The sequence below is a fragment of the Hemitrygon akajei genome, chromosome 4 (genome assembly GCF_048418815.1).
Source record: "Hemitrygon akajei chromosome 4, sHemAka1.3, whole genome shotgun sequence".
Classification (NCBI taxonomy): Eukaryota; Metazoa; Chordata; class Chondrichthyes; order Myliobatiformes; family Dasyatidae; genus Hemitrygon; species Hemitrygon akajei.
The window spans coordinates 1199646-1226662 of record NC_133127.1 but is presented as its reverse complement, the minus strand read 5'-3'; the positions used below and the strand labels follow the sequence as shown (position 1 = coordinate 1226662).

Here is a 27017-nt window from a genome sequence, read left to right as displayed (position 1 = left end):
CAGAGACATGGTTTCAGGGTGGAGAGGATTGGGGAATTCAATATCCAAGGGTATTGGGTAATACAGAAGGATAGGCAGGAAGATAAGGGAGGTGGGGTGGCGCTCTTAATTAAAGATGAGATCAGGGCAATAGTGAGAGACGATCTAAGATCTAAGGAGCAGAATGTTGAATCCATCTGGGTAGAGATTAGGAATGGTAAAGGGAAAAAATCACTAGTAAGAGTTGTCTATTGGCCACTGAATAATAACATGACAGTGGCACAGGCAATAAACCAAGAAATATCCGAGGCAAGTAAGAATGGAACAGCAGCTTTCATGGGGGAATTCAACTTGAATGTAGATTGGGTGAATCAACTTGGTCGAAGCATTCTTGAAGAGGACTTCACAGAATGCATCCATGAACAGCATGTTAATGAACCTACAAGGGAATGTGCTATCTTGGATCTGATCCTGTGCAATGAGACAGGTAAAATTAGTGATCTTGTAGTTAGTGTCATCTTGGAAAGAGTGATCACAGTATGATTGAGTTTCTCTGACAAATGGAGGGTGCAATACTGTAGTTCAATCTAAAGCCAGTGTATTATGCCTAAACAATGGAGACCACTGTGGGATAAGGGAGGATTTGGTTAGAGTAGACTAGGACCACAGGCTATATGGTGAGACAGTTGAGGAGCGGTGGAAGAGGTTTTTCATGGTGTTGAACAAAAATATATTCCAGTTAGAAGCAAGGACGGTAAGGATGGGGAGCCAGCTTTGGATAACTAAAGAAGTAAAAGAAGGCAAGAGACTAAAAGCTCGAGCATACAAAGTCGCCAAGAATAGAACATAGAAAGCCTACAGCACAATACAGGCCCTTAAACCCACAAAGCTGTGCCGAACATGTCCTTACTTTAGAAATTAACTAGGGTTACCCATAGCCCTCTATTTTTCTAAGCTCCGTGTACATATCCAGGAGTCTCTTAAAAGACCCTATCATATCCGCCTCCACCACTGTCGCCGGCAACCCATTCCACATACTCATCACTCTCTGTGTTTATAAAAAAAAAAATACTTACCCCTGACATCTCCTCTGTACCTACTTCCAAGCACCTTAAAACTGTGCCCTCTCGTGTTAGCCATTTCAGTCCCGGGAAAAAGCCTCTGATTATCCACACGATCAGTGCCTTTCATCATCTTGTACACCTCTATCAGGTCACCTCTCATCCTCTGTCACTCCAAGGAGAAAAGGCAGAGTTCACTCAACCTATTCTCATAAGGCACACTCCCCAATCCAGGCAATATCCTTGTAAATCTCCTCTGCACCCTTTCTATGGTTTCCACCTCCTTCCTGTAGTGAGGCGACCAGAACTGAGCACAGTACTCCAAGTGGGGTCTGACCAGGGTCCTATATAGCTGCAACATTACCTCTTGTCTCCTAAACTCAATCCCATGATTGATGAAGGCCAATGCATTGTATGCCTTCTTAACCACAGAGTCAACCTGCGCAGCAGCTTTGAGTGTCCTATGCACTCGCTGTAACCTCTGACAGCACTCCACACTATCCACAAAACCCCCAACCTTTGTGTCAATAGCAAATTTACTAACTCATCCCTCCACTTCCTCATCCAGGTTATTTATAAATATCACGAAGAGTAAGGGCCCTAGAACAGATCCCTGAGGCACTCCACTGGTCACCAACCTCCATGCAGAATATGACCCGACTCCAACCACTCTTTGCATTCTGTGGGCAAGCCAGTTCTGGATCCACAAAGCAATGTCCCCTTGGATCCCATGTCTCCTTACTTACATGGGGTACCTTGTTAAATGCCTTGCACAAATCTATATACACTACCTTTACTGCTCTATCTTCATCAATGTGTTTAGTCACATCCCCAAAAAATTCAATCCATCTTGTAAGGCATGACCTTCCTTTGACAAAGCCATGCGGACTATTCCTAATCATATTATACCTCTCCAAATGTCCATAAATCCTGCCTCTCAGGATCTTCTCCATCAACTTACCAACCACTGAAGTAAGACTTACTGGTCTATAATTTCCTGGGCTATCTCTACTCCCTTTCTTGAATAATAGAACAACATCCGCAACCCTCCAATCCTCCAGAACCTCTCCTGTCCCCATTGATGATGCAAAGATCATTGCCAGAGGCTCAGCAATCTCCACCCTCGCCTCCCACAGTAGCCTGGGGTACATCTCGTCTGGTCCTGGTGACTTATCCAACTTGATGCTTTCCAAAAGCTCCAGCACATCCTCTTTCTTAATATCTACATGCTCAAGATTTTCAGTCCACTGTAAATCATCCCTACAATCGCCAAGATACTTTTCCATAGTGAATACTGAAGCAAAGTATTTATTAAGTACCTCTGCTATCTCCTTTGGTTCCATACACACTTTTCCACTGTCACACTTGATTGGTCCTATTCTCTCATGTCTTATCCTCTTGCTCTTCACATTCTTGTAGAATGCCTTTGGGTATTCATCAATCCTGTCTGCCAAGGCCTTCTCATGGTCCCTCTGGCTCTTCTAATTTCATTCTTAAGCTCCTTGCTGCTAGCCTTATAATCTTCAAGATCTCTATCATTACCTAGTTTTTTGAACTTTTTGTAAGCTTTTCTTCTTGACTAGATTTACAACAGCCTTTGTACACCATGGTTCCTGTACCCTGCCATCCTTTCCCTGTCTCATTGGAATGTACCTATGCAGAACTCCACACAAGTATACCCTGAACATTTGCCACATTTCTGCCATAGATTTCCCTAAGAACATCTGTTCCCAATTTATGCTTCCAAGTTCCTGCCTGATAGCTTCACATTTCCCCTTACTCCAACTAAACACTTTCCTAACTTGTCTGTTCCTATTCCTCCCCAATGCTATGGTAAAGGAGATAGAATTGTGATCACTAACTCCAAAATGGTCTCTCGCTGAGACTTGACCCCTGACCAGGTTCATTTCCCTATACCAGATCAAGTACAGTCTCTCCTCTTGTAGACTTATCTGCATATTGTGTCAAGAAACCTTCCTGAACACACCTAACAAATTCCACACCATCTATACCCCTTGCTCTAGGAAAATGCAAATCAATTTTTCGGAAATTAAAATCTCCCACCACAACAACCCTGTTATTATTGCACCTTTCCAGAATCTGTCTCCCTATCTGCTCCTCGATATCCCTGTAACTACTGGGAGGTCAATAAAAAACACCCAGTAGAGTTATTGACCCCTAGCTTCCACCCACAGAGACTCCGTAGACAATCCCTCCATGACTTCCTCCTTTTCTGCAGCCGTGACACTATCTCTGATCAACAGTGCCATGCCCCCACCTCTTTTGCCCCCTCCCTTTCCTTTCTGAAACATCTAAAGCCAATTTCCTGCCTGATAGCCTCATATTTCCCCTTACTCCAATTAAACACTTTTCGAACTTGTCTGTTCCCACCCCTCTCCAATGCTATGGTAAAGGAGATAGAATTGTGATTACTGTCTCCAAAATGCTCTCTCACTCAGAGATCTGACACCTGACCAGGTTCATTTCCCAATACCAGATCAAGTTCAGCCTCTCCTCTTGTAGGCTTATCTACAAATTGTGTCATGAAACCTTCCTGAACACACCTAACAAACTCCATCCCATTTAAACCCCTTGCTCTATGGAGATGCCAATTGATATTTGGGAAATTAAAATCTCCCACCATGACAACCCTGTTATCATTACACCTTTCCAAAATCTATCTCCCTATCTGCTCCTTGATGTCCCTGTTACTATTGGGTGGTCTATTAAAAACACCCAGTAGAGTCATTGACCCCCTTCCTGTTCCTAACTTCCACCCACAGAGACTCTGTAGACAATCCCTCCATGACTTCCTCCTTTACTGCAGCCATGACACTATCTCTGATCAGCAGTGCCACGCCCCCTCCTCTTTTGCCTCCCTCCCTGTCCTTTCTGAAAGATCTAAAGCCTGGCACTCTAAGTAACCATTCCTGCCCCTGAGCCATCCAAGTCTCTGTAATGGCCACAACATCATAGCTCCAAGCACTGATCCACGCTCTAAGCTCATCCACTTTGTTCATAATACTCATAATACTATGAGTATTGGGAAACTGGAAGATTGGGAAAACTTTAAAAAACAACAAAGAACTACTAAGCAATCAATAATTAAAGGGAAGCTAGATTACCAAAATAAACTAGCACAAAATATAAAAATGGATAGTAAATGTTTTTATAATTACATAAAGCTAAAGTGTGGCTAAGGTGAATGTAGGTCCCTTGGAGAATTGATACTGGGTAATGAGGAAATGGGAGAGGCTTTGGATTACCTTTTTGTGTTGGTCTTCATAGTGTAGAACACATCTAACATGCCAAAGAGAGATGTTATGGATGCGATGGGAATTGAGAACCTCGATACAATAGCTATCACTAAAGAGTGGCAAGTACCCCGTGACGGGTGAAAGAACCAGCAGAAATAGAAAACACCATGGAGCCTGGTATTGCTATAAACTAATAGTGTTTATTAGTAACTAAGCAATACAGTAATATAAATGCAAATATATCAAACAGGTTAGCAATGATTACGTATATATAAGTGCGGAAATAGGAAAACCAAGCTTCTTCAAGCCTGGGGTAAATGGATACAGTCTTACGATGATGAGTGAAGTTCAGTTCAGTTCGTGGGATTGAGTCTAGTAGTGATGGAGAGAGAGAGGGAGAGTTTTGAGTCTTCAGGTAAGCTGACGCTGTTGATTGTCCCGTTGTCCTCCAAAATCCTTTGGAAGTCACCGACTGTGACTACAACAAAGGGGACCATTCTTCTGTTGTGGAATTATTAACCTAGGCGAGGGTTGGACACAGGAAAACTCCCCACCGGTCACACCCTTTTCACACTGTGAGAGCCACTGATCGATTCTCCTGATCGACCCTCCAAAACCCACCTATTCTGTGGGCACAACAAAACTCATTCAATGTCCAAAACCATGTGCCTGTAGGTCTATCAGCTGACCTTCTAATTATCTCACCAGCTGTCCATCAAACAGCTCCTTCCTTCTCTCTCTGTAAGAATACAGAAGCTGACAGTGTCCTTGTAAAAGTGTAAACATGCTTGCAGAGAAACCATGACATCATCTCCGAGCAGTCTTTGCCTCTCTCTGCCTCTTAATAACAAGGTGTCTGGTGTTGAACAACAACTCTCTCTCTCTTTTCAAAAACACAGTTCATAGGGGTAATTCAGGACCCCGTCACAAGAGATAATGCTGAACAAATAGACAGGTAAGTCCCCTGGTCCTGATGGAATGCATCCCAGGGTACTGAAACAAATGGTAAAAGTTATAGTGGAGGCTTTGCCGATGATTTACCAAAACTCTTTAGACTCTGGCCAGGTCCCGGCGGATTGGAAGACGGTGAATGTCACGCCACTGTTCAAAAAAGGATGTAGGTGAAAGGCAAGTAACCGTAGGCCAGTAGTTGGGAAAATGCTTGAAGCTAGTTGATATATCTGGAGCATGTTGATATTAAGGGAGAGGAGGTGTTGGAGTTCTTAAAATACATTAGGACGGATTAGTCCCCAGGGCCTGATGGAATATTCCCCAGGCCGCTCCATGAGGTGAGGGAAGAGATTGCTGAACATCCGGCTAGGATCTTTATGTCCTCGTTGTCCACAGGAATGGTATTGGAGGATTGGAGGGAGGTGAATGTTGTCCCCTTGTTCAAAAAAGGTAGTTGGGATAGTCCAGGTAATTATAGACCAGTGAGCCTTATGTCTGTGGTGGGAAAGCTGTTGGAAAAGATTCTTTGAGATAGGATCTATGGGCATTTAGAGAATCATGGTCTGATCAGGGACAGTCAGCATGGCTTTGTAAAGGGCAGATAGTGTCTAACAAGCCTGATAGAGTTCTTTGAGGAGCTGACCATTCATATAGATGAGGGTAGTGCAGTGGATGTGATCTATATGGATTTTAGTAAGGCATTTGACAAGGTTCCACACAGTAGGCTTATTCAGAAAGTCAGAAGGCACGGGATCCAGGGAAGTTTGGCCAGGTGGATTCAGAATTGGCTTGCCTGCAGAAGGCAGAGGGTCGTGGTGGAGGGAGTACATTCAGATTGGAGGGTTGTGACTAGTGGTGTCCCACAAGGATCTGTTCTGGGACCGCTACTTTTTGTGATTTTTATTAACGACCTGGATGTGGGGGTAGAAGGGTGGGTTGGCAAGTTTGCAGACAACACAAAGGTTGGTGGTGTTGTAGATAGTGTAGAGGATTGTCGAAGAATGCAGAAAGACATTGATAGGATGCAGAAGTGGGCTGAGAAGTGGCAGATGGAGTTCAACTGGAGAAGTGTGAGGTGGTACACTTTGGAAGGACAAACTCCAAGGCAGAGTACAAAGTAAATGGCAGGATACTTGGTAGTGTGGAGGAGCAGAGGGATCTGGGGATACATGTCCACAGATCCCTGAAAGTTGCCTCACAGGTAGATAGGGTAGTTAAGAAAGCTTATGGGGTGTTAGCTTTCATAAGTTGAGGGATAGAGTTTAAGAGATGCGATGTAATGATGCAGCTCTATAAAACTCTAGTTAGGCCACACTTAGAATACTGTGTCCAGTTCTGGTCACCTCAGTATAGGAAGGATGTGGAAGCATTGGAAAGGGTACAGAAGAGATTTACCAGGATGCTGCCTGGTTTAGAGAGTATGGATTATGATCAGAGATTAAGGGAGCTAGGGCTTTACTCTTTGGAGAGAAGGAGGATGAGAGGAGACATGATAGAGGTGTACAAGATATTAAGAGGAATAGACAGAGTGGACAGCCAGCGCCTCTTCCCCGGGGCACCACTGCTCAGTACAAGAGGACATGGCTTTAAGGTAAGGGGAGGGAAGTTCAAGGGGGATATTAGAGGAAGGTTTTTCACTCAGAGAGTGGTTGGTGCGTGGAATGCGCTGCCTGAGTCAGTGGTGGAGGCAGACACACTAGTGAAGTTTAAGAGACTACTAGACAGGTATATGGAGGAATTTAAGGTGGGGGGTTATATGGGAGGCAGGGTTTGAGGGTCGGCACAACATATGGGCCGAAGGGCCTGTAATGTGCTGTACTATTCTATGTTCTGTGTTCTATCATTAAAGAATAAATAGAGAGGCATCTGGAAAGAAATGGATCCATCAGGCAGATGCAGCGGGTATTCAGCAAATCCAGGTCCTGTTTGACAAACTTACTGGAGATCTTTGAGGATACTGTATAATGAACCATAGAACGTTACAGCACAGTACAGGCCCTTCAGCCATCCATGTTGTGCCAACCCATATAATCCTTAAAAAAAGTACTAAACCAACCTTAAAGTACCCCATAACCTTCCATTTTTCTTTCATCCATGTGCCTATCCAAGAGGCTCTTAAATACCCCTAATGTTTTAGCCTCCACCACCATCCCTGGCAAGTCATTCCAGGCACTCACAACCCTCTGTGTTTATTTAAAAAAAATAAAAATAAACTTACCCCTGATGTCTCTCCTAAACTTTCCCCCCTTAATTTTGTACAAATGCCCTCTGGTGTTTGCTATTGGTGCCCTGGGAAACAGGTACTGACTATCCACCCTATCTATGCCTCTCATAATCTTGTAGACCTCTATCAAGTCCCTTCTCATTCTTCTACGCTCCACAGAGAAAAGTCCCAACTCTGCTAACCTTGCTTCATATGACTTGTTCTCCAATCCAGGCAACATCCTGGTAAATCTCCTCTGCACCCTCTCCATAGCTTCCACATCCTTCCTATAATGAGGTGACCAGAATTGAACACAATACTCTAAGTGTGGTCTCACCAGAGATTTGTAGAGTTGTAACATGACCTCTCTACTCTTGAACTCAATCCCCTGTTAATGAAGCCTAGCATCCCATAGGCCTTCTTAACTACCCTATCAACCTGCACAACGACCTTGAGGGATATATGGATTTGAACCCCAAGGTCCCTTTGTTCATCCACACTCTTAAGTAACTGATCATTAATCCTGTACTCAGTCTTCTGGGTTGTCCTTCCAAAATGAATCACCTCACACTTATCCGGATTGCAGTCCATCTGCCATTTTCCTGCCCAACTCTGCAGCCTGTCTATCTCCTCTTGTAACCTTCGAACACCTACAGCTCCATCCACAACTCCTCCAATCTTTGTGTCATCTGCAAACTTACTCACACATTCTTACGCCTCTATATCCAGGTCATTTATAAAAATCACAAATAGCAGGGGTCCCAGGACAGATCCCTGCGGCACTCCACTAGTTTCCGACCTCCAGTTCCTTCCACAACTACCCTCTGTTTTCTTCTTTTAAGCCAATTTTTTATCCAAAGAGCCAAGGTTTCAGTTATCCCATGCCTCATGACTTTCTGGATGAGTCTCTCATGAGGGATCTTGTCAAATACCTTGCTAAAGTCCATGTAGACAACATCCACTGCCCTACCCTCATCAATTTCTTTTGTTACCTCTTCAAAAATCTCATTCAGGCTCGTGAGCCACGATCTTCACAAAGCCATGTTGACTATCCATGAGTAGACTGTACTTCTCCTAGTGTTCATAGATCCTATCCTTAAGAATCCTTTCCAGTAATTTGCAGACCACTGGCATAAGACTCACTGGTCTATAGTTCCCAGGTTTCTCCCTATTACCTTTTTTAAACAAGGGAACTACATTTTCCATTCTCCAGTCCTCCAGCACTTCCCCTGTAGCCAAAGAGGTTTCAAAGATCACAGCTAATGCTCCAGCCATCTCTTCTCTCAATTCCCACAACAACCTGGGGTGTATCATATCCGGCCCTGGGGATTTATCAATCTTGATGTTAACATAGTAGATAGAGGAGAACTGATGGATGTTATTTACTTGGATTTCCGAAGGCGGTTGAAAAGATGCCACATAAAAGGCTTATCCATAAGATAAGGATGTATAGAGTTGGGGTGATGTATTAGCATGGATAGAGGATTGATTAACTAATAGAAATCAGAGAGTTGGGATACATGTGAGTCATTCTGGTTGGCAATCAGTGGTGAGTGGTGTGCTGTTGGGATTGGTGCTGGGCACGAAACTGTTCGTGATATGCATTAACAATCTGGAAGAGGGGACTGAGTGTAGTGCAGCTAAGTTTGCTGATGATACTAAATTGAGTGGAAAAGCAAATTGTACAGAAGATACAGAGTCTGCAGAGAGATAGATAGGTTGAGTGGGCAAGGTTCTGGCAGATGGAGTACAACGTTGATAAATGTGAGGTCATCCATTTTGGAAGGAAAAATGAAACAGCGGATTATTATTTAAATGGTAAAAGATTGCAGCATGCTGCTGTACAGAGGGACGGGAGTGCTTGTGCATGTAACACAAAAGGATGGTTTGCAGGTGCAGCAGGCTACAAAGAAGGCAAATGGAATGTTGGCCTTTATTGCTAGAGGTATTGAATTTAAGAGCAGGGAAGATATACTGCAACTGTACAGAGTACTGGTGAGGCCACACCTGGAGTACTGTGTGCAGTTCTGGTCTCCTTACTTGAGGAAGGATATACTGGCTTTGGAGGTGGTGCAGAGGAGCTTCACCAGGTTGATTCCAGAGATGAGGAGGTTAGACAATGAGGAGAGATTGATTTGCCTGGGACTGTACTCACCGGAATCTAAAAGAATGAGATTTTATAGAAACATATAAAATTATGGAAGGGATAGATAAGATAAAGGCAGGAAAGTTGTTTCCACTGGTAAGTGAGACTAGAACTAGGGGACATCGCCTCAAGATTCGGGGGAGTAAATTTAGGACAGAGATGAGGAGGAACTGCTTTTCCCAGAGAGTGGTGAATCTGTAGAATTCTCTGCCCAATTAAGCAGGGAAGTCTACCTCAGTAAATATATTTAAGACAAGGTTGGATAGATTTTTGCATAGTAGGGGAATTAAGGGTTATGGGGGAAAAGCAGGTAGGGGGAGATGAGTCCACAGCCAGATCAGCCATGATCTTACTGAATGGTGGAGCAGGCTCAATGGGCCAGATGGCCGACTCCTGATCCTATCTCTTATGTTCTGCCATCAGGAAGAAGATTCAGGATCCTTAGGACTCACACCACCATGTGAAGATTTACTACCCTTAACCATCAGGCTCTTGAATTAGAAGGAATAACTTCACTCAAGTTCACTGTTCCCACAACCTATGGACTCACTTTCAAGGATACTTCATCTCGTGTTCTTGATATTTCTTGTTTATTAGTTATATGCTGTATATGCTGACATCAATGTACTTTGATAATAAATTTACTTCGAACTTTGATACACAGGTGCAATTAATTCATCTGTATGGAAGGCTTGCACAAAAAAGTTTTTGACTTTATCATGGTTTATATGACAATCATAAGCCAAATTAATCTTTAACATTTACCTTCCAGACTGGAAGGGGGTGTCAGTACTGGTGCTTGGCAGGTGGTCTAAAGCTGTGTGGAGAGCCATTGAAATTGCATCTGCCATTGACCTATTGTGGCAATAGGCAAATTGCAATGGATGCAGACCCTTGCTGAGGCAGGAGTTCAGTCTAGTCATGACCAACCTCTCAAAGCATTTCATCACTGTCGATGTGAGTGCTACCGGGCAACAGTCATTAAGCAGCTCACGTTATTTTCTTAGGCACTGGTATAATTGTTGCCTTTTTGAAGCAAGTGAGAACTTCCGCCCAGAGCAGTGAGAGGTTGAAAATGTCCTTGAATCCTCCAGCCAGTTGGTTACCACAGGTTTCCAGAGCCTTACCAGTACTCCATCAGGACCTTCCACCTTGTGACGGTTCACTCTCTTTAAAGACAGCCTAACATTGGCCTCTGAGACAGAGTTGTTGTACATCTAATGTCACCATCAAACACAAAATACTCTGCAGATGCTGGGGTCAAAGCAACACGCACAACATGCTGGAGGAACTCAGCAGGTTGGGCAGTATCCGTGGAAACGAACAGTCAACGTTTCAGGCTGAGACCCTTCATCAGGACTGAAGAGGGTGGGGGCAGGGGCCTATAAAGAAGGTGGAAGGAGGGTGGGAAGGAGAAGGCTGGTAGGTGCCAGGTGAAAAACCACTAAGGGGAAAGATCAAGGGGTGGGGGAGGGGAAGCAGAGAGGGGATAGGCAGGAAAGGTGGAGGAATATAAGGGGAAAGCACTATGGGTAGTAGAAGGAGGCGGAACCATGAGGGAGGTGATAGGCAGCTGGAGGAGGAGCTGCTTATCTCTGAAAGTGGGATGGGGGAAGAGAGAGGGAGGGAATTACCAGAAGTTGGAGAATTCGATGTTTATGCCAAGGGGCTGGTGACTACCTAGGCGGTATAGGAGGTGTTGCTCCTCCAACCTGAGTTTGGCCTCATCATGGCAGTAGAGGAGACCATGTATGGACATATTTGAATGGGAACGTGAAGCAGAGTTTAAGTGGGTGGCAACCGGGAGATCCTGTCTGTTGTGGCGGACGGAGTGGGGGTGCTTGACGAAGCGGTCCCCCAATCTGCGTCGGGTCTCGCTGATGTAGAGGCCGCCGCACCGGGAGCACCGGATGCAATAGACAACTCCAGCAGACTCGCAGGTGAAGTGTTGCCTCACCTGGAAGGACTGTTTGGGTCCCTGAATGATGGTGAGAGAGGAGGTGTAGGGACAGGTGTAGCATTTACGCTTGCAGGGATAAGCACCAGGTGGGAGATCCGTGGGGAGGGATGTATGGACCAGGGATGTATGGACCAGGGATGTATGGACCAGGGATGTCACCTGCAACCTCGTTTGAAATTGTCTCTTTGCCCTTGAAATATCCCTCTGCAAATCATACCTGGTTTTCTGGTACAGGCCTGGGTTGCCAGACTCGAATGCCACAGATCTAACTTTCAGCAGACGACGTACCTCCTGGTTCATCCACGTCTTTTGGTTTGGGAATGTACAGTAAGTCTTCGTAGGCACACACTCATCCACACAGGTTTTAATGAAGTTGGTAACAACTGCAGCATACTCATCCAGGTTCGACGATGAATCGCTGAATCCAGTCCAGTTCACCAATTCAAAGCAGTCTTCTTCTCTGCCTGTACTCAGGGAGTAGATGTACAGCCAGGTGATCAGACTTCCCGAAGTGAGGGTGTGTCAAATGTTAGTGAAGAAGACAGGAGAATGACCTGAGAGGGATATTAAACCAGCCGTGATGGAATGGCAGAGCAGACCCAATGGGTGAAATTGCCTAATTCTGCTCTGATTAACAGTTTTGTGGAACTCTGAAGTGAAGCTTGCTGCAGATGGACACTGGTGTACTCCCACACCACGTCCCTCTGCCACTCCTGCCTGGACAAATTATGGGGAATAATTGTCATTTGCAGAGGTCGGGCAGCAGATCAAACGAGGAGGCACGTTAAAGGGGGCAAGTCTGCGCAGGAGCTGTTTATGATTGAGGACGGACCTCGAGTTGGACTGGGAGAACCTTGTTCTGTACCCCTAGAGTTCATATTTTCTGTGGACAATCACTTTAAAATGTCGGGGAAATGAGACTGACTTTTGGACACTGTTTGAGCTGTTATTAAGAGAGAGCGAGAGAGGCAAAGAATGCTCGGAAGATTGATGTTATGGTTTCTTGGCAGTTTGTTTACCTTTCCACAAGGACACTGCCTGCTTGTAAGTTCTTGCAGAGAGAGGAGAGTGGAGCAGGTTGATGGACAGCTAGTGTTCAGCATGCTGAAATAAACACCAGGTCAGCTGCTGGACCCAGAGACACACGGTTTTGGACACTGGACAAGCTTTGTTGCACCCACAAGAAGGTGGGTTTTTGGAGGATCGATTCGGGGAAATCGATCAGTGGCTCTCGCAGTGTGAAAAGATGTGACCGGTGGGGAGTTATTTGTGTGTCCAACCCTGGCCTGGGTTGAACTCTACCACAGAAGAACGGTCACCTTGGTTATGGTCACATTTGGTGACTTTAAAGGAAGAGAAGAGGGGAGAGAAACAGAAGAAACCTAGTGACAAAGAGGTCACTATTTGGACTCTCTCCTCTGTAGGCCGTAAGGGTGAGTTTGAGTTCCATTCGAATACGAAGGTGTGACTGTCATGTAGTTAATCCACAGGAGTGGGTTCTCTGGTGAGGGGGCAACCTTTGTGATTACCACTTGTGTATTACCCTTGTTTGGGTGTGGTAGTTCACTGAGGAAAGGCACCCCTGTGGCAAATCACTGTAGGAGTTATTTCGTATGTCATGGAACTGGATAAGTGGCTATCACAGTTGTGTGTTTGGGGTAACCTTGTGTGGAAACTACCTGTGTGTGATAATCCTGGTCGGGGTTGGTAGTTTTACCATTTGAAGACGGTACCTCAGTGATAAGCTACTGTTGGTGATAATCCATACGTGGATTCTGTTTGAGTATCCTGTGGCCACCACATTGGGATGTCCCGTAGCTGAATTTGGGTGTAGTACCACTTGTGTTGAAAGGATATTTGTTGAAGATCATTGTCGGTGATACTTTGTGTGTGGAGTGGAACAACTCCGGAGATAAAACCTACTGCTATTGTTATTTTGGAATATCGACATAATTGCCTTCTCACAACATACACCTTTGGATTACAAATCTCTCTCTCTTACCAACAACAGCAACCTCGTGCATTAAACTGACCTTTCTTACATATCATCGTAAGACTGGATTCATTTACCCCTAGACTTGAAGAAGCTTGGTTTTCCTATTTCCACACTTATGTATATATATCATTGCTAACCTGTTTAATATATTTGCATTTATAGTACTGTAATGTGTAGTTTACTAATAAACATTATTAGTTTATAGTAATACCAGACTCCAGAGTGTTTTCCATTTCTGCTGGTTCTATAACCTGGTCACGGGGTACGTGACAACCTGTTGACAGGTAAGAAGACTGTTTCCCAGGCCCAACATGTCTCGCAGTTGAGGGGAGTAGCTGGAGCAATTCAAATCTCAAGAGAGATTTAGGCCAGTTAGAAGAGTGGGCTGAAAGATGGCAGATGGAGTTTAATGCTGATAAGTGTGAGATGCTACATTTTGGTAGGACTAATCCAAATAGGACATACATGGTAAATGGTTGGGCATTGAGGAATGCAGTAAAACAGAGTGACCTAGAAATAATGGAGCATAGTTCCCTGAAGGTGGAATCTCGTGTGGATCGGGTGGTGAAGAAAGCTTTTGGTATGCTGGCCTTTATAAATCAGAGCATTGAATATAGGAGTTGGGATGTAATGTTAAAATTGTACAAGGCATTGGTAAGGCCGAATTTGGAGTATTGTGTACAGTTCTGGTCGCCGAATTATAGGAAAGATGTCAACAAAATAGAGAGAGTACAGAGGAGATTTAGTAGAATGTTACCTGTGTTTCAGCACCTAAGTTACAGAGAAAGGTTGAACAAGTTAGGTCTTTATTCTTTGGAGCGTAGAAAGTTGAGGGGGGACTTGATAGAGGTATTTAAAATTATGAGGGGGATAGATAGACTTGACATTGATAGGCTTTTTCCACTGAGAGTAGGAAAATTCAAACAAGAGGACATGAGTTGAGAGTTAAGGGGCAGAAATTTAGGGGTAACATGAGGGGGAACTTCTTTACTCAGAGAGTGGTAGCTGTGTGGAACGAGCTTCCAGTAGAAGTGGTAGACGCAGGTTTGATTTTTTCATTTAAAAAAATTGGATAGGAATATGGACAGGAAAGGAATGGAGGGTTATGGGCTGAGTGCAGGTAGGTGGGACTAGGTGAGAGTAAGCGTTCAGCACGGATTAGAAGGGCCGAGGTGGCCTGTTTCCGTGCTGTAATTGTTATATAGTTAAATGTACTTTGGCCGCGAAGAAGAAAGCCAAGGAGACATTTCTGATTGGTTAATTGTGAGGTGCGTCAGCCAAGGCGAAGCGAAGTGGCATTTAAAACCGCAGGTATTGGGAGTGGCTGTGGTTCGAGGTGCCGTGCGCGAGGAGTAAGTGCAGGTAAGAGCAGGTAAAATCTTCTCAAACCTTATACTTTGCAATCACGGCGCAGTTGGGACAGCGGCTGTTCCTTCTGGGGCATGTGGCCGATTAGGGACGCCACCGGTTATCTTTACCTCACAATCTATCATGAAAATCTGCATTTTATTGTCTACCTGCATCGAACCCTCTCCGTAGCTGTGAGACTTAACTCTATATTGTTTACCGTGTTCTACCTCAATGCACTGTGTAATGACTAGATAAACAGTCTGTAAAACAAACTCTTCCACACGGTACCTGTACATGAGACAGCGATAAACCAATTTAGTAGTTTAATCTCCCTGTTGACTACACCTACAACCGAATGGAGCTCCTGCCACCTTGAGTAGAAACCCGATCTGGGGTAGGGCCGGGGAAGATTTGCAGGGCTGATCGTGAGGGTTTAAACCAGCTCGCCGCGGGGTGTTACCCTGCACGGAAATGAAGCCGCTAAGAGCCACAGTGCGAGCAACAGAACAGCCAAGAGCGAAGAAAGGCAGGAGATTGAAACTGGACTTATGTTTATACACGAGGCTTAACAGTGAGGAGGGTATACTTGGGTGGGTTGGATCTGGAGACTGGGACGTTATTGTAGAACAGAACCTTGGCTGCGGGAAGGGCGGGTCTGACAGCTGAATGTCGCAGGGCACAGATGCTGCAGAGGTGAGGCGCAATAAGAGAGAAAGGGGTTTTGTGATGTCCATCGTGTGGGGATCGTTCAGCGAGACCATTTGGTAGAGCTGAGAAGCAAAAGCAGGAAGGTCTCTATTTAAGACATGTCTCGTTACTGGAGCGTTTGTTTTCAGAGAAGTGAGAGTGAGATGGGGAAAGATTTGAGTTATCAAGTTTCGATGCTGATGAGTTTCGTTTTTACGGAAGTGAAAGTGAGATTGGGAAAGATTTGAGTCGACGGAAACGAACGAAAACTGTTCGTGGCTCGTTGGGCAGCCGCTGCCAGTAAAAGGGAGGTAAAATGAAGTAGATCAGTCTATAGGAGAAGATCATTGGACCTTGAGGCTTTGGATCGAGACACTTACATCAGGTAGGTCCCTCACCCTTTCTTTAAACTACACAGATGGACTTACTTAGTAAGTTTGTAATTGAGATTAAATTAGGTTACTAACAATATCATAATTAAAAGCAAGAAGGCTGCAAACGGACGTCATCCGGTAGAGCGGGAAAAGTTAGCAAAGAAGACCGCCATAGTCAGGGAGAGCGAGGAGGTGATAGAGAGGAGTTATAGGCAGGTGGTCACTCCAGGGCCACTGGAGACAGGCAAGTGGGTAAAAGTCAGGAGAGGTAAGGGGAAGAGTCAGGTATGACAGAGTACCCCTGTGGCTGTACCCCTTGTCAATAAGTACTCCTGTTTGAGTACTGCTGGAGGGGGACAGCCTACCTGGAGGAAGTGACAGTGGCCATGCCTCTGGCACAGAGTCTGGCCCTGTGGCTCAGAAGGGTAGGGAAAGGAAGAGGAAGGCAGTAGTGATAGGGGACTCTATAGTTAGAGGGTCAGGCAGGCGATTCTCTGGACGCAAGAAAGAAACTCGGATGGTAGTTTGCCTCCCAGGTGCCAGGGTCCGGGATGTTTCTGATCGCTCCATGATATTCTGCGGTGGGAGGGAGAACAGTCAGAGGTCGTGGTACATATTGGTACCAATGACATAGGTAGGAAAAGGGAAGAGGTTCTGAAAGAAGACTACAGGGAGTTAGGAAGGAGGTTGAAAAGCAGGACCTCAAAGGTAGTAATCTCGGGATTACTGCCTGTGCCACGTGACAGTGAGAATAGGAATGGAATGAGGTGGAGGATAAATGCGTGACTGAGGGATTGGAGCAGGGGGCAGGGATTCAGATTCTGGATCATTGGGACCTCTTTTGGGGCAGTTGTGACCTGTACAAAAAGGACGGGTTGCACTTGAATCCCAGGGGGACCAATATCCTGTCAGGCTAAGGCAACTGGGGAGAGTTTAAACTAGAATTGTTGGGGGTTGGGAACCAAATAGAAGCGACTGTGGAAGAGGCAGTTGGCTCACAAATAGAGAAAGCTTGGAGACAGTGTGTGAGGGAGGACAGGCAGGTGATAGAGAAGGGACGTGCTCAGACCAAAGGTTTGAGATGTGACTTTTAACACGAGTATTGTGAACAAAGCGGATGAGCTTAGAGCGTGGATCAGTGCTTGGAGATATGATGTGGTGGCCATTATGGAGACTTGGATGGCTCAGGGACAGGAATGGTCACTTCAAGTGCCAGGTTTTAGATGTTTCAGAAAGGACAGGGAGGGAGGCAAAAGAGGTGGGGGCGTGACACTGTTGATCAGAGATTGTGTCACGGCTGCAGAAAAGGTGGACGTCATTGAAGGATTGTCTACAGAGTCTCTGTGTGTGGAGGTTAGGAACAGGAAATGGTCAGTGACTCTACTGGGTGTTTTTTATAGGCTGCCCAATAGAAACAGGGTTATCAAAGAGCAGATAGGGAAACAGATCCTGGAAAGGTGTAATAATAACAGAGTTGTCATGGTGGGAGATTTTAATTTCCCAAATATCAATTGGCATCTGTCTAGAGCAAGAGGTTTAGATGGGGTGGAGTTTGTTAGGTGTGTTCAGGAAGGTTTCTACAAGAGGAGAGACTGTACTTGATTTGGTATTGGGAAATGAACCTGGTCAGGGGATATTTGTGTGGAGTTCTGCATAGGTACGTTCCAATGAGACAGGGATGTTATGGTAGGGTACAGGAACCATGGTATACAAAGGCTGTAGTAAATCTAGTCAAGAAGAAAAGAAAAGCTTACGAAAGGTTCAGAGAGCTAGGTAATGTTAGAGATCTATATGACTATAAGGCTAACAGAAAGGAGCTTAAGAAGGAAATTAGGATAGCCAGAAGGGGCCATGAGAAGGCCTTGGCGGGTGGAGTTAAGGAAAACCCCAAGGCATTCTACATGGACGTCAAGAGCAAGAGGATAAGATGTGAAAGAAAGGACCTATAAAGTGCAACAGTGGGAAAGTGTGTATGGAAACGGAGGAAATAGCAGAGGTACTTAATGAATACTTCAGTATTCACTATGGAAAAGGATCTTGATGATTGTCGTGATGATTTATAGTGGACTGAAAAGCTTGAGCATGTAGATATTCAGGAAGAGGATGTGCTGGAACTTTTGGAAGCATCAAGTTGGATAAGTCACCAGGACCTGATGAGATGTACCCCAGGCTACTGTGGGAGGTGAGGGAGGAGATTGCTGAGCCGCTGGCAATGATCTTTGCATCATGAATAAGGACGGGAGAGGTTCCAGAGGATTAGAGGGTTGCTGATGTTGTTCCCTTATTCAAGAAAGGGAGTAGAGATAGCCCAGGAAATTATAGACCAGTGAATCTTACTTCAGTGGTTGGTAAGTTGATGGAGAAGATCCTGAGAGGCAGGATTTATGAACATTTGGAGAGGCATGATATGATTAGGAATAGTCAGCATGGCTTAGTCAAGGGCAGGTCGTGCCTTAAGAGCCTGGTTGAATTTTTTGAGGATGTGACTAAATACATTGATGAAGGAAGAGTAGTAGATGTAGTGTATATGGATTTCAGCAAGGCATTTGACAAGGTACCCTATGCAAGGCTTACTGAGAAAGTAAGGAGGCATGGGATCCAAGGGACATTGCTTTGTGAATCCAGAACTGTCTTGCTCACAGAAGGCAAAGAGTGGTTGTAGACGAGTCATATTCTGCATCGAGGTTGGTCACCAGTGGAGTGCCTCAGGGGTCTATTCTGGGACCCTTACTCTTCGTGATTTTAATAAATGATCTGGATGAGGAAGTGGAGGGATGGGTTAGTAAGTTTGCTGATGACACAAAGGTTGGAGGTGTTGTGGATAGTGTGGAGGGCTGTCAGAGGTTACAGTGGGAGATCGATAGGACGCAAAACCGGGCTGAGAAGTGACAGATGGAGTTCAACCCAGATAAGTGTGTGGTGGTTCATTTTAGTAGGTCAAGTATGATGGCAGAATATAGTATTAATGGTAAGACTCTTGGCAGTGTGGAGGATCAGAGGGATCTTGGGGTCCAAGTCCATATGATGCTCAAAGCAGCCTTGCAGGTTGACTCTGTGGTTAAGAAGGCATATGGTGCATTGGCCTTCAACAATCATGGAATTGAATTTAGAAGCTGGGAGGTAATGCTACAGCTATTTAGGATCCAGGTCAGACCCCACTTGGAGTACTGTGCGCAGTTCTGTTCGCCTCACTATAGGAAGGATGTGGAAACCTTAGGAAGGGTGGAGAGGGGATTTACAAGGATGTTGCCTGGATTGGGGAGCATGCCTTATGAAAACAGGTTGAGTGAACTCGGCCTTTTCTCCTTGGAGTGACGGACGATGAGAGATGACCTGATAGAGGTGTATAAGATGATGAAAGGCATTGATCATGTGGATAGTCAGAGGCTTTTTCCCAGGACTGAAATGGCTGCCACAGGAGGGCACAGGTTTATGGTGCTGGGGGATAGGTACAGAGGAGATGTCAGGGGTAAGTTTTTTTACACAGAGTGGTAAGTGCGTAGAATGGACTGCCGGCAACGGTGGTGGAGGTGGATACGATAGGGTCTTCTAAGAGACCCCTGGATAGGAACATGGAGCTTAGAAAAATAGAGGGCTGTGGGTAAGACTAGTAATTTCTAAGGTAGGGACATGTTCAGCACAACTTTGTGGGCTGAAGGGCCTGTATTGTGTAGTTGGTTTTCTATGTTTCTAAAGGAAATGACAACTAATTAAATAAAGTACAACATAGCACAGGCCCTTCGGCCCACAATGTTGGGCTGACATTTACCCTACTCCAAGATCAATCTAACCCTCTCTCCTACATAGCCCTCCATGTTTCTGTCATCCATGTGCCTATATAAGTGTTGCTTAAATGTCCCTAATGTATCTGCCTCTATAACCATACCTGGTGGAGCATCCCACACACCCACCATTCTCAGTGTAAAAAAAAATTAAAAATCTTACTTCCAACATGCCACCCCCCCCCCCCCCCCATACTTTACCCCAATCACTTTAAATAGATGTCCTCTGATATTATCCATTTCTGTCCTGGGGGAAAATGTCTTGGGCAGTCCACTCAATCCATGCCTCTTACCATTTTGTACAGCCCGATCAATTCACCTCTCAGCCCCTGTCGCTCCAGAGAGAAAAGCCCCAGCTCACTCAACCTATCCTCATAAGGCATGCTCTGTAATCCAGCCAGCATCCTGGTAAATCTCCTTTGCCCCCTCTGAAGTTTCCACATCCTTCCTACAAGGAGATGACCAGAACTGAACACAATATTCCAAGTGTGGTCTAACCAGGGTTTCATAGAGCTGCGACATAGCTCTCAAACGCAATCCCCCAACTGATAAAGGTCAACACAGCATACATCCTTTTAACCACCCTATTAACCTACAAAATTCATCAAAGTACATATACGTCACCTTATACTATCCTGAAGTTCATTTTCTTGTGGGCATTCAGAGTAAATACAAATAAACACAACAGAATCAAAGAAAATTGCACTCAAGATGGACAGGTAACCAGAGTGCAAAAGACAACAAACTGTAAATAAAAAAGAGGAAAAAAGTAATAATAATAAATATTGAGAACATGAGTTCTGAAGTCCTCAGAAGTGTGTCCAAAGTTTGTCGATAGGTTGTGGGAACAGTTGAATGTTGGGGTGAGTGAAGTTATTCCCTCTGGTTCAAAAGCCTGATGGTTGAGGAATAATAACTGTTCCTGAACCTGGCGGTGTGAGTCCTAAGGCTCCTGTACCTTCTCCCTGATGGCAGCAGTGAGAAGAGAGCATGTCCAGGGTGGTGGAGGTCCCTGATGATGGATGCTCCTTTCCTGCAACAGCGTTGATGGATGCTCAATGGTGAGCAGGGCCTTACCTGTGATGGACTTTTTGTAGGAGTTTCACTGCCAAGCTGTGATGAACCCAGTCAGTATACTCTTCCCCCACGCATCTATAGAAGTTTCTCGAAGTTTTAGATGTCATGGATAATTTGTGCAAACTTCTAAGAAGATCAAGGCGCTGCTCTCCCTTCACTTCAATGGCAGTTACGTGCTGGGCCCTCGACACATCCTCTGAAAAGGTAACAGCAAGGAACTTAAAGTTGCTGTTCTCTCCACCTATACTCCCTTCATGGACCTTCAATTTCCTCCTTCTGTAGTCAATAGTCAGCTCTTTAATCTTTCTGAGATTGAATGAGCATGGCAACTTGGAGCAACCTATGAACCTGGAATAGAAGATTCTGTTCCTTCACGCTGCTACGAATCCCATCATTAACTCTGTACTGTGCCTTCAAGTTCAAACTTCCCAAAGTGAATCTCTCAGGATAAACTCCATCTGTTACTTCTCAGCTCAGCTCTGCATCCTGTCAATGTCCTGTTGTAATGTATGATAACTCTCCACAACTCCATAAAACTTTTGTGTCATCCGCAAACTTACTAACCCACCTTTCCACTTCCTCATCCGTACAAATCAAAGAGCTGGGATCCCAGAACAGATCCCTGTGGAACACCACTGGTCACCAACTTTGACTTGATAACTAATTAAACTAATGATGCCTAATTAAATGAATCTCTTCCTCTTTCAGAATCAGAATCATATTTGATATCACTGGCATATGTCATGAAATTTGTTGTTTTGTGGTGGCAGTGCATTGCAACACAGAATAATAAAGCTATAAATTACAATAGATATATGTAAAATAAATTAAGTAGTACAAAAAAGAGGAAAAATAGTGAGGTAGTGTTCATAGGTTCATTGACCATTCAGAATCTGATGTCGGAGGGGAAGAAGCTGAAACGTTGAGTGTGGGTCTTCAGGCTCCCGCACCACCTCTGTGATGGTAGCAATGGGAAGAGGGCACGTCCTGGGTGAATGATGCCACCTGTTTGAGGCAGCTCCTTTTGAAGGTATCCTGGATGTAGGAGAGGCTAGTGTCCATGGAACTAGTTGTTTATAACCAGCCCCACTAGCAACAAAAAGATTGAAGATCAGATTTATTGATCTCTCTCATGTATACCATCACAAGAGATAAGGCTCCTGCAGACCGGAGGTAACACAAAGGTTTTGGAAGTGAGTGTGAGTACTTGTCTGTTCTGTTTCAGCTGCCCTCTGTGTTTTGTGCCCAGGAACAAGATGACCGTCCTTCCTGCTCTGGCTTTAATGTTCCTTCTGCTGGGATTGGGTGAAGGTGAGACTCATCTGCTGTACATTCCTAAGTGGAGTCCAGCCTTGCGACCCACCTGCCTGTCCCCGGGTCAGGCGCGTGACTTCCCCCACTCACCACCTGTCCCCGGGGTCAGACCGTGTTACATTCCACCCCCCCAACCCGAGGTCAGGCCGCGTAACATTCCTCCCCCTCACACCCATCCCCAGGGTCAGGCTGTGTGACATTCCCCCCCACCCCAGGGTCAGACCATCTGACAATCCCCCCCACTCCGGGGTCAGGCCGTGTGACATTCTCCCCCCACACCCATCCCCAGGGTCAGGCTGTGTGACATTCCCCCCCACCCCAGGGTCAGACCATCTGACATTCCCCCCCCTCCCTCACCACCCCCGTCCCCAGAGTCAGGCCATGTGAAATTTCCCCCCCTCACCCCCCCACGAACCTGGCTGGGAGACCGGGGAGACAGTGTAATCCCAGATCCGGGTGGGAGACCGGGGAGACAGTGTAATCCCAGATCCGGCTGGGGGAATGGCGATACAGTGTAATCCCAGACACGGGTTGGAGACCAGGGAGACAGTGTAATCCCAGATCCGGGTTGGAGACCGGGGAGACAGTGTAATCCCAGATCTGGGTTGGAGACCAGGGAGACAGTGTAATCCCAGATCCGGGTTGGAGACCGGGGAGACAGTGTAATCCCAGATCCGGGTTGGAGACCGGGGAGACAGTGTAATCCCAGATCTGGGTTGGAGACCAGGGAGACAGTGTAATCCCAGATCCGGGTTGGAGACCGGGGAGACAGTGTAATCCCAGATCTGGGTTGGAGACCAGGGAGACAGTGTAATCCCAGATCCGGGTGGGAGACTGGGGAGACAGTGTAATCCCAGATCCGGCTGGGAGAATGGGGAGACAGTGTAAACCCAGATCCGGGTTGGAGACCAGGGAGACAGTGTAATCCCAGATCCGGGTGGGAGACCGGGGAGACAGTGTAATCCCAGATCCGGGTGGGAGACCGGGGAGACAGTGTAATCCCAGATCCGGCTGGGAGAATGGGGAGACAGTGTAAACCCAGATCTGGGTGGGAGACCGGGGAGACAGTGTAATCCCAGATCCGGGTTGGAGACCAGGGAGACAGTGTAATCCCAGATCTGGGTTGGAGACCAGGGAGACAGTGTAATCCCAGATCCGGGTGGGAGAATAGGGAGACAGCGTAATCCCAGATCCGGGTGGGAGACCGGGGAGACAGTGTAATCCCAGACCCGGCTGGGAGACCGGGGAGACAGTGTAATCCCAGATCCGGGTGGGAGACCGGGGAGACAGTGTAATCCCAGACCCGCCTGGGAGACCGGGGAGACAGTGTAATCCCAGATCCGGGTGGGAGACCGGGGAGACAGTGTAATCCCAGATCCGGGTGGGAGACCGGGGAGACAGTGTAATCCCAGATCCGGGTGGGAGGCCGGGGAGATAGTGTAATCCCAGACCCGCCTGGGAGACCGGGGAGACAGTGTAATCCCGGACCTGGGTGGGAGACCGGGGAGACAGTGTAATCCCGGACTCGGGTTGGAGAATGGGGAGACAGTGTAATCCCAGATCTGGGTGGGAGACCGGGGAGACAGTGTAATCCCAGATCCGGGTGGGAGAATGGGGAGACAGTGTAATCCCAGACCCACCTGGGAGACCGGGGAGACAGTGTAATCCCAGATCCGGGTGGGAGACCGGGGAGACAGTGTAATCCCAGATCCGGGTGGGAGACCGGGGAGACAGTGTAATCCCAGATCCGGGTGGGAGGCCGGGGAGATAGTGTAATCCCAGACCCGCCTGGGAGACCGGGGAGACAGTGTAATCCCGGACCCGGGTTGGAGAATGGGGAGACAGTGTAATCCCAGATCCGGCTGGGAGAATGGGGAGACAGTGTAATCCCAGACCCGGCTGGGAGACCAGGGAGACAGTGTAATCCCAGATCCGGCTGGGAGAATGGGGAGACAGTGTAATCCCAGACCCGGCTGGGAGACCAGGGAGACAGTGTAATCCCAGACCCTGTTGGGAGAATGGGGAGACAGTGTAATCCCAGACCCTGCTGGGAGACCGGGGAGACAGTGTAATCCCAGACCCTGCTGGGAGACCAGGGAGACAGTGTAATCCCAGACCCGGCTGGGAGACCGGGGAGACAGTGTAATCCCAGACCCTGTTGGGAGAATGGGGAGACAGTGTAATCCCAGACCCTGCTGGGAGACCGGGGAGACAGTGTAATCCCAGACCCGGCTGGGAGACCGGGGAGACAGTGTAATCCCAGACCCGGCTGGGAGAATGGGGAGACAGTGTAATCCCAGACCCTACTGGGAGACCGGGGAGACAGTGTAATCCCAGACCCGGCTGGGAGACCGGGGAGACAGTGTAATCCCAGACCCTGTTGGGAGAATGGGGAGACAGTGTAATCCCAGACCCTGCTGGGAGACCGGGGAGACAGTGTAATCCCAGACCCAGCTGGGAGACCGGGGAGACAGTGTAATCCCAGACCCTGCTGGGAGACCGGGGAGACAGTGTAATCCCAGACCCGGCTGGGAGACCGGGGAGACAGTGTAATCCCAGACCCGGCTGGGAGACCGGGGAGACAGTGTAATCCCAGATCCGGGTGGGAGACCAGGGAGACAGTGTAATCCCAGACCCTGTTGGGAGAATGGGGAGACAGTGTAATCCCAGACCCTGCTGGGAGACCGGGGAGACAGTGTAATCCCAGACCCGGCTGGGAGACCGGGGAGACAGTGTAATCCCAGACCCGGCTGGGAGACCGGGGAGACAGTGTAATCCCAGATCCGGGTGGGAGGCCGGGGAGACAGTGTAATCCCAGATCCGGGTGGGAGACCGGGGAGACAGTGTAATTCCAGACCCAGCTGGTGCTGCTTTCTCAAGATGACGTGTGCTTGTTCCCAGGGCTGGAGTCCGGAGATCTGCGTCTGTCCGGCGGCCGACTGCCCAGCGAGGGCCGTGTGGAGGTTTACTACAATGGAGAGTGGGGCACCGTGTGTGATGATGGTTGGGACCTCACTGATGCTCACGTTGTCTGCCGCAGCCTCGGCTACCTCAATGCCACGGAGGCTGAAATTGGAGGCGTCTTCAGATCAGGTGAGGTGACTGGGTGGGGATCTCTATATTTCCCTGATCACCAGAGGGAACGACTGGTGAGCAGTAGGTGGCCACAGTGTGATTTTGCTGAGAACCGAGATTGATTGGCTAGTGGGGAATGGGGTCCCTAATGCTCCTCTTCCTCGGCTCCTGCCCAGACCCAGTGCCGCTCCACCTTGGGCCCGCCTGGACCCCAGAGACCCCTCACTCTGCCCTGCCCAGACCCAGCACTCCTCTCCCTCGGCCCTTGCCTGGACCCAGTGCCCCTCCGCCTCGGCCTTGGCCCCACATGGACCCCAGTGCCCCCTCACTCGGCCCTGCCCAGACCCAGCACTCCTCTCCCTCGGCCCTTGCCTGGACCCAGTGCCCCTCCGCCTCGGCCTTGGCCCCACATGGACCCCAGTGCCCCCTCACTCGGCCCTGCCCAGACCCAGCACTCCTCTCCCTCGGCCCTTGCCTGGACCCCAGTGCCCCCTCACTCGGCCCTGCCCAGACCCAGCACTCCTCTCCCTCGGCCCTTGCCTGGACCCAGTGCCCCCTCACTCGGCCCTGTCAAGATGCTTGAGCCCTACTCTTTTGCCTCACCCGCACCCCATGAACCCTGATATCACTGTCTCCCCGTGACCCCAGTTTCACTCTTTGACCGCAACACTGCTGCAGGCCCATGCTGATGTGACCCAGAGATGTGGATCCCTGAGGAGGAGGACATGACACTAAGGTGAGGGGTGACCCTGAGACTATGCTGACTCCAATCTGCCTCTCCCCCAGGGTCAGGCCCAATCCTGCTGGATGATGTGTCCTGTACTGGAACCGAGACGTCTCTCGCCGACTGCAAGACCAAAGGCTGGAAGATCCACGACTGCCAACACTCAGAGGATGCTGGAGTTCGATGTGACCCCCGTGAGCAGCAGCCCGTGAATGGGGGGGTGGGAATGGGGTGCTGGAGTTCGATGTGACCCCTGTGAATGGGGGGGTGGGAATGGGGTGCTGGAGTTCGATGTGACCCCCGTGAATGGGGGGGTGGGAATGGGGTGCTGGAGTTCGATGTGATCCCCATGAATGGGGGGGGGGTGGGAATGGGGTGCTGGAGTTCGATGTGACCCCCGTGAATGGGGGGGTGGGAATGGGGTCCGTGACGGACGGTGGGGAGAGGTCAGTGACAGAGGGTGGGGAGGGAATGGGAGGGAATGACGTGACGGACGGTGAGGAGAGGTCAGTGACAGAGGGTCGGGAGGGAATGACGTGATGGACGGTGGGGAGGGCTCAGTGACAGAGGGTGGGGAGGGAATGACGTGACGGACGGTGGGGAGAGGTCAGTGACAGAGGGTGGGGAGGAAATGACGTGACGGACGGTGAGGAGGGGTCAGTGACAGAGGGTGGGGAGGGAATGACGTGACGGACGGTGAGGAGAGGTCAGTGACAGAGGGTGGGGAGGGAATGACGTGACGGACGGTGAGGAGAGGTCAGTGATGGACGGTGGGGAGGGGTCCATGATGGACGGTGAGGAGGGGTCAATGATGGACGGTGAGGAGGGGTCAATGATGCACGGTGGGGAGGGAATGATCTGACAGACAGAGGGGTGGGGTCCGTGACGGACGGTGGGGAGGGGACTGTGACGGACGGTGAGGAGGGGTAAGTGATGGACGGTGGGGAGGGGTCAGTGACAGAGGGAGGGGAGGGAATGGTGTGACGGACAGTGGGGAGGGGTCAGTGACAGAGAGTGGGGAGGGAATGACGTGACGGACGGTGAGGAGAGGTCAGTGACAGAGGGTGGGGAGGGAATGACG

The 27017-nt window shown here is 47.9% G+C and overlaps 1 protein-coding gene across 5 annotated transcripts in view; it reads left to right on the top strand.

The window, feature by feature from the left end:
- Positions 1-14872: 14872 nt before the first annotated feature.
- LOC140726054 (galectin-3-binding protein-like) overlaps positions 14873-27017 on the top strand; it is a 37796-nt gene continuing 25651 nt past the window's right edge. The window contains exons 1-4 of one of the 5 annotated variants that reach the window (XM_073041953.1): positions 14873-14915; positions 22073-22134; positions 25039-25230; positions 25999-26130. In XM_073041953.1, the coding sequence (XP_072898054.1) occupies positions 22080-22134; positions 25039-25230; positions 25999-26130 (379 nt within the window). In that variant the 5' untranslated portion in view covers positions 14873-14915; positions 22073-22079. Of the gene's footprint in view, positions 14926-15852; positions 15976-22048; positions 22135-25038; positions 25231-25998; positions 26131-27017 lie in introns of those variants that run through there. The other 4 variants (XM_073041952.1, XM_073041950.1, XM_073041951.1 and 1 more) reach the window with 4 other exon arrangements.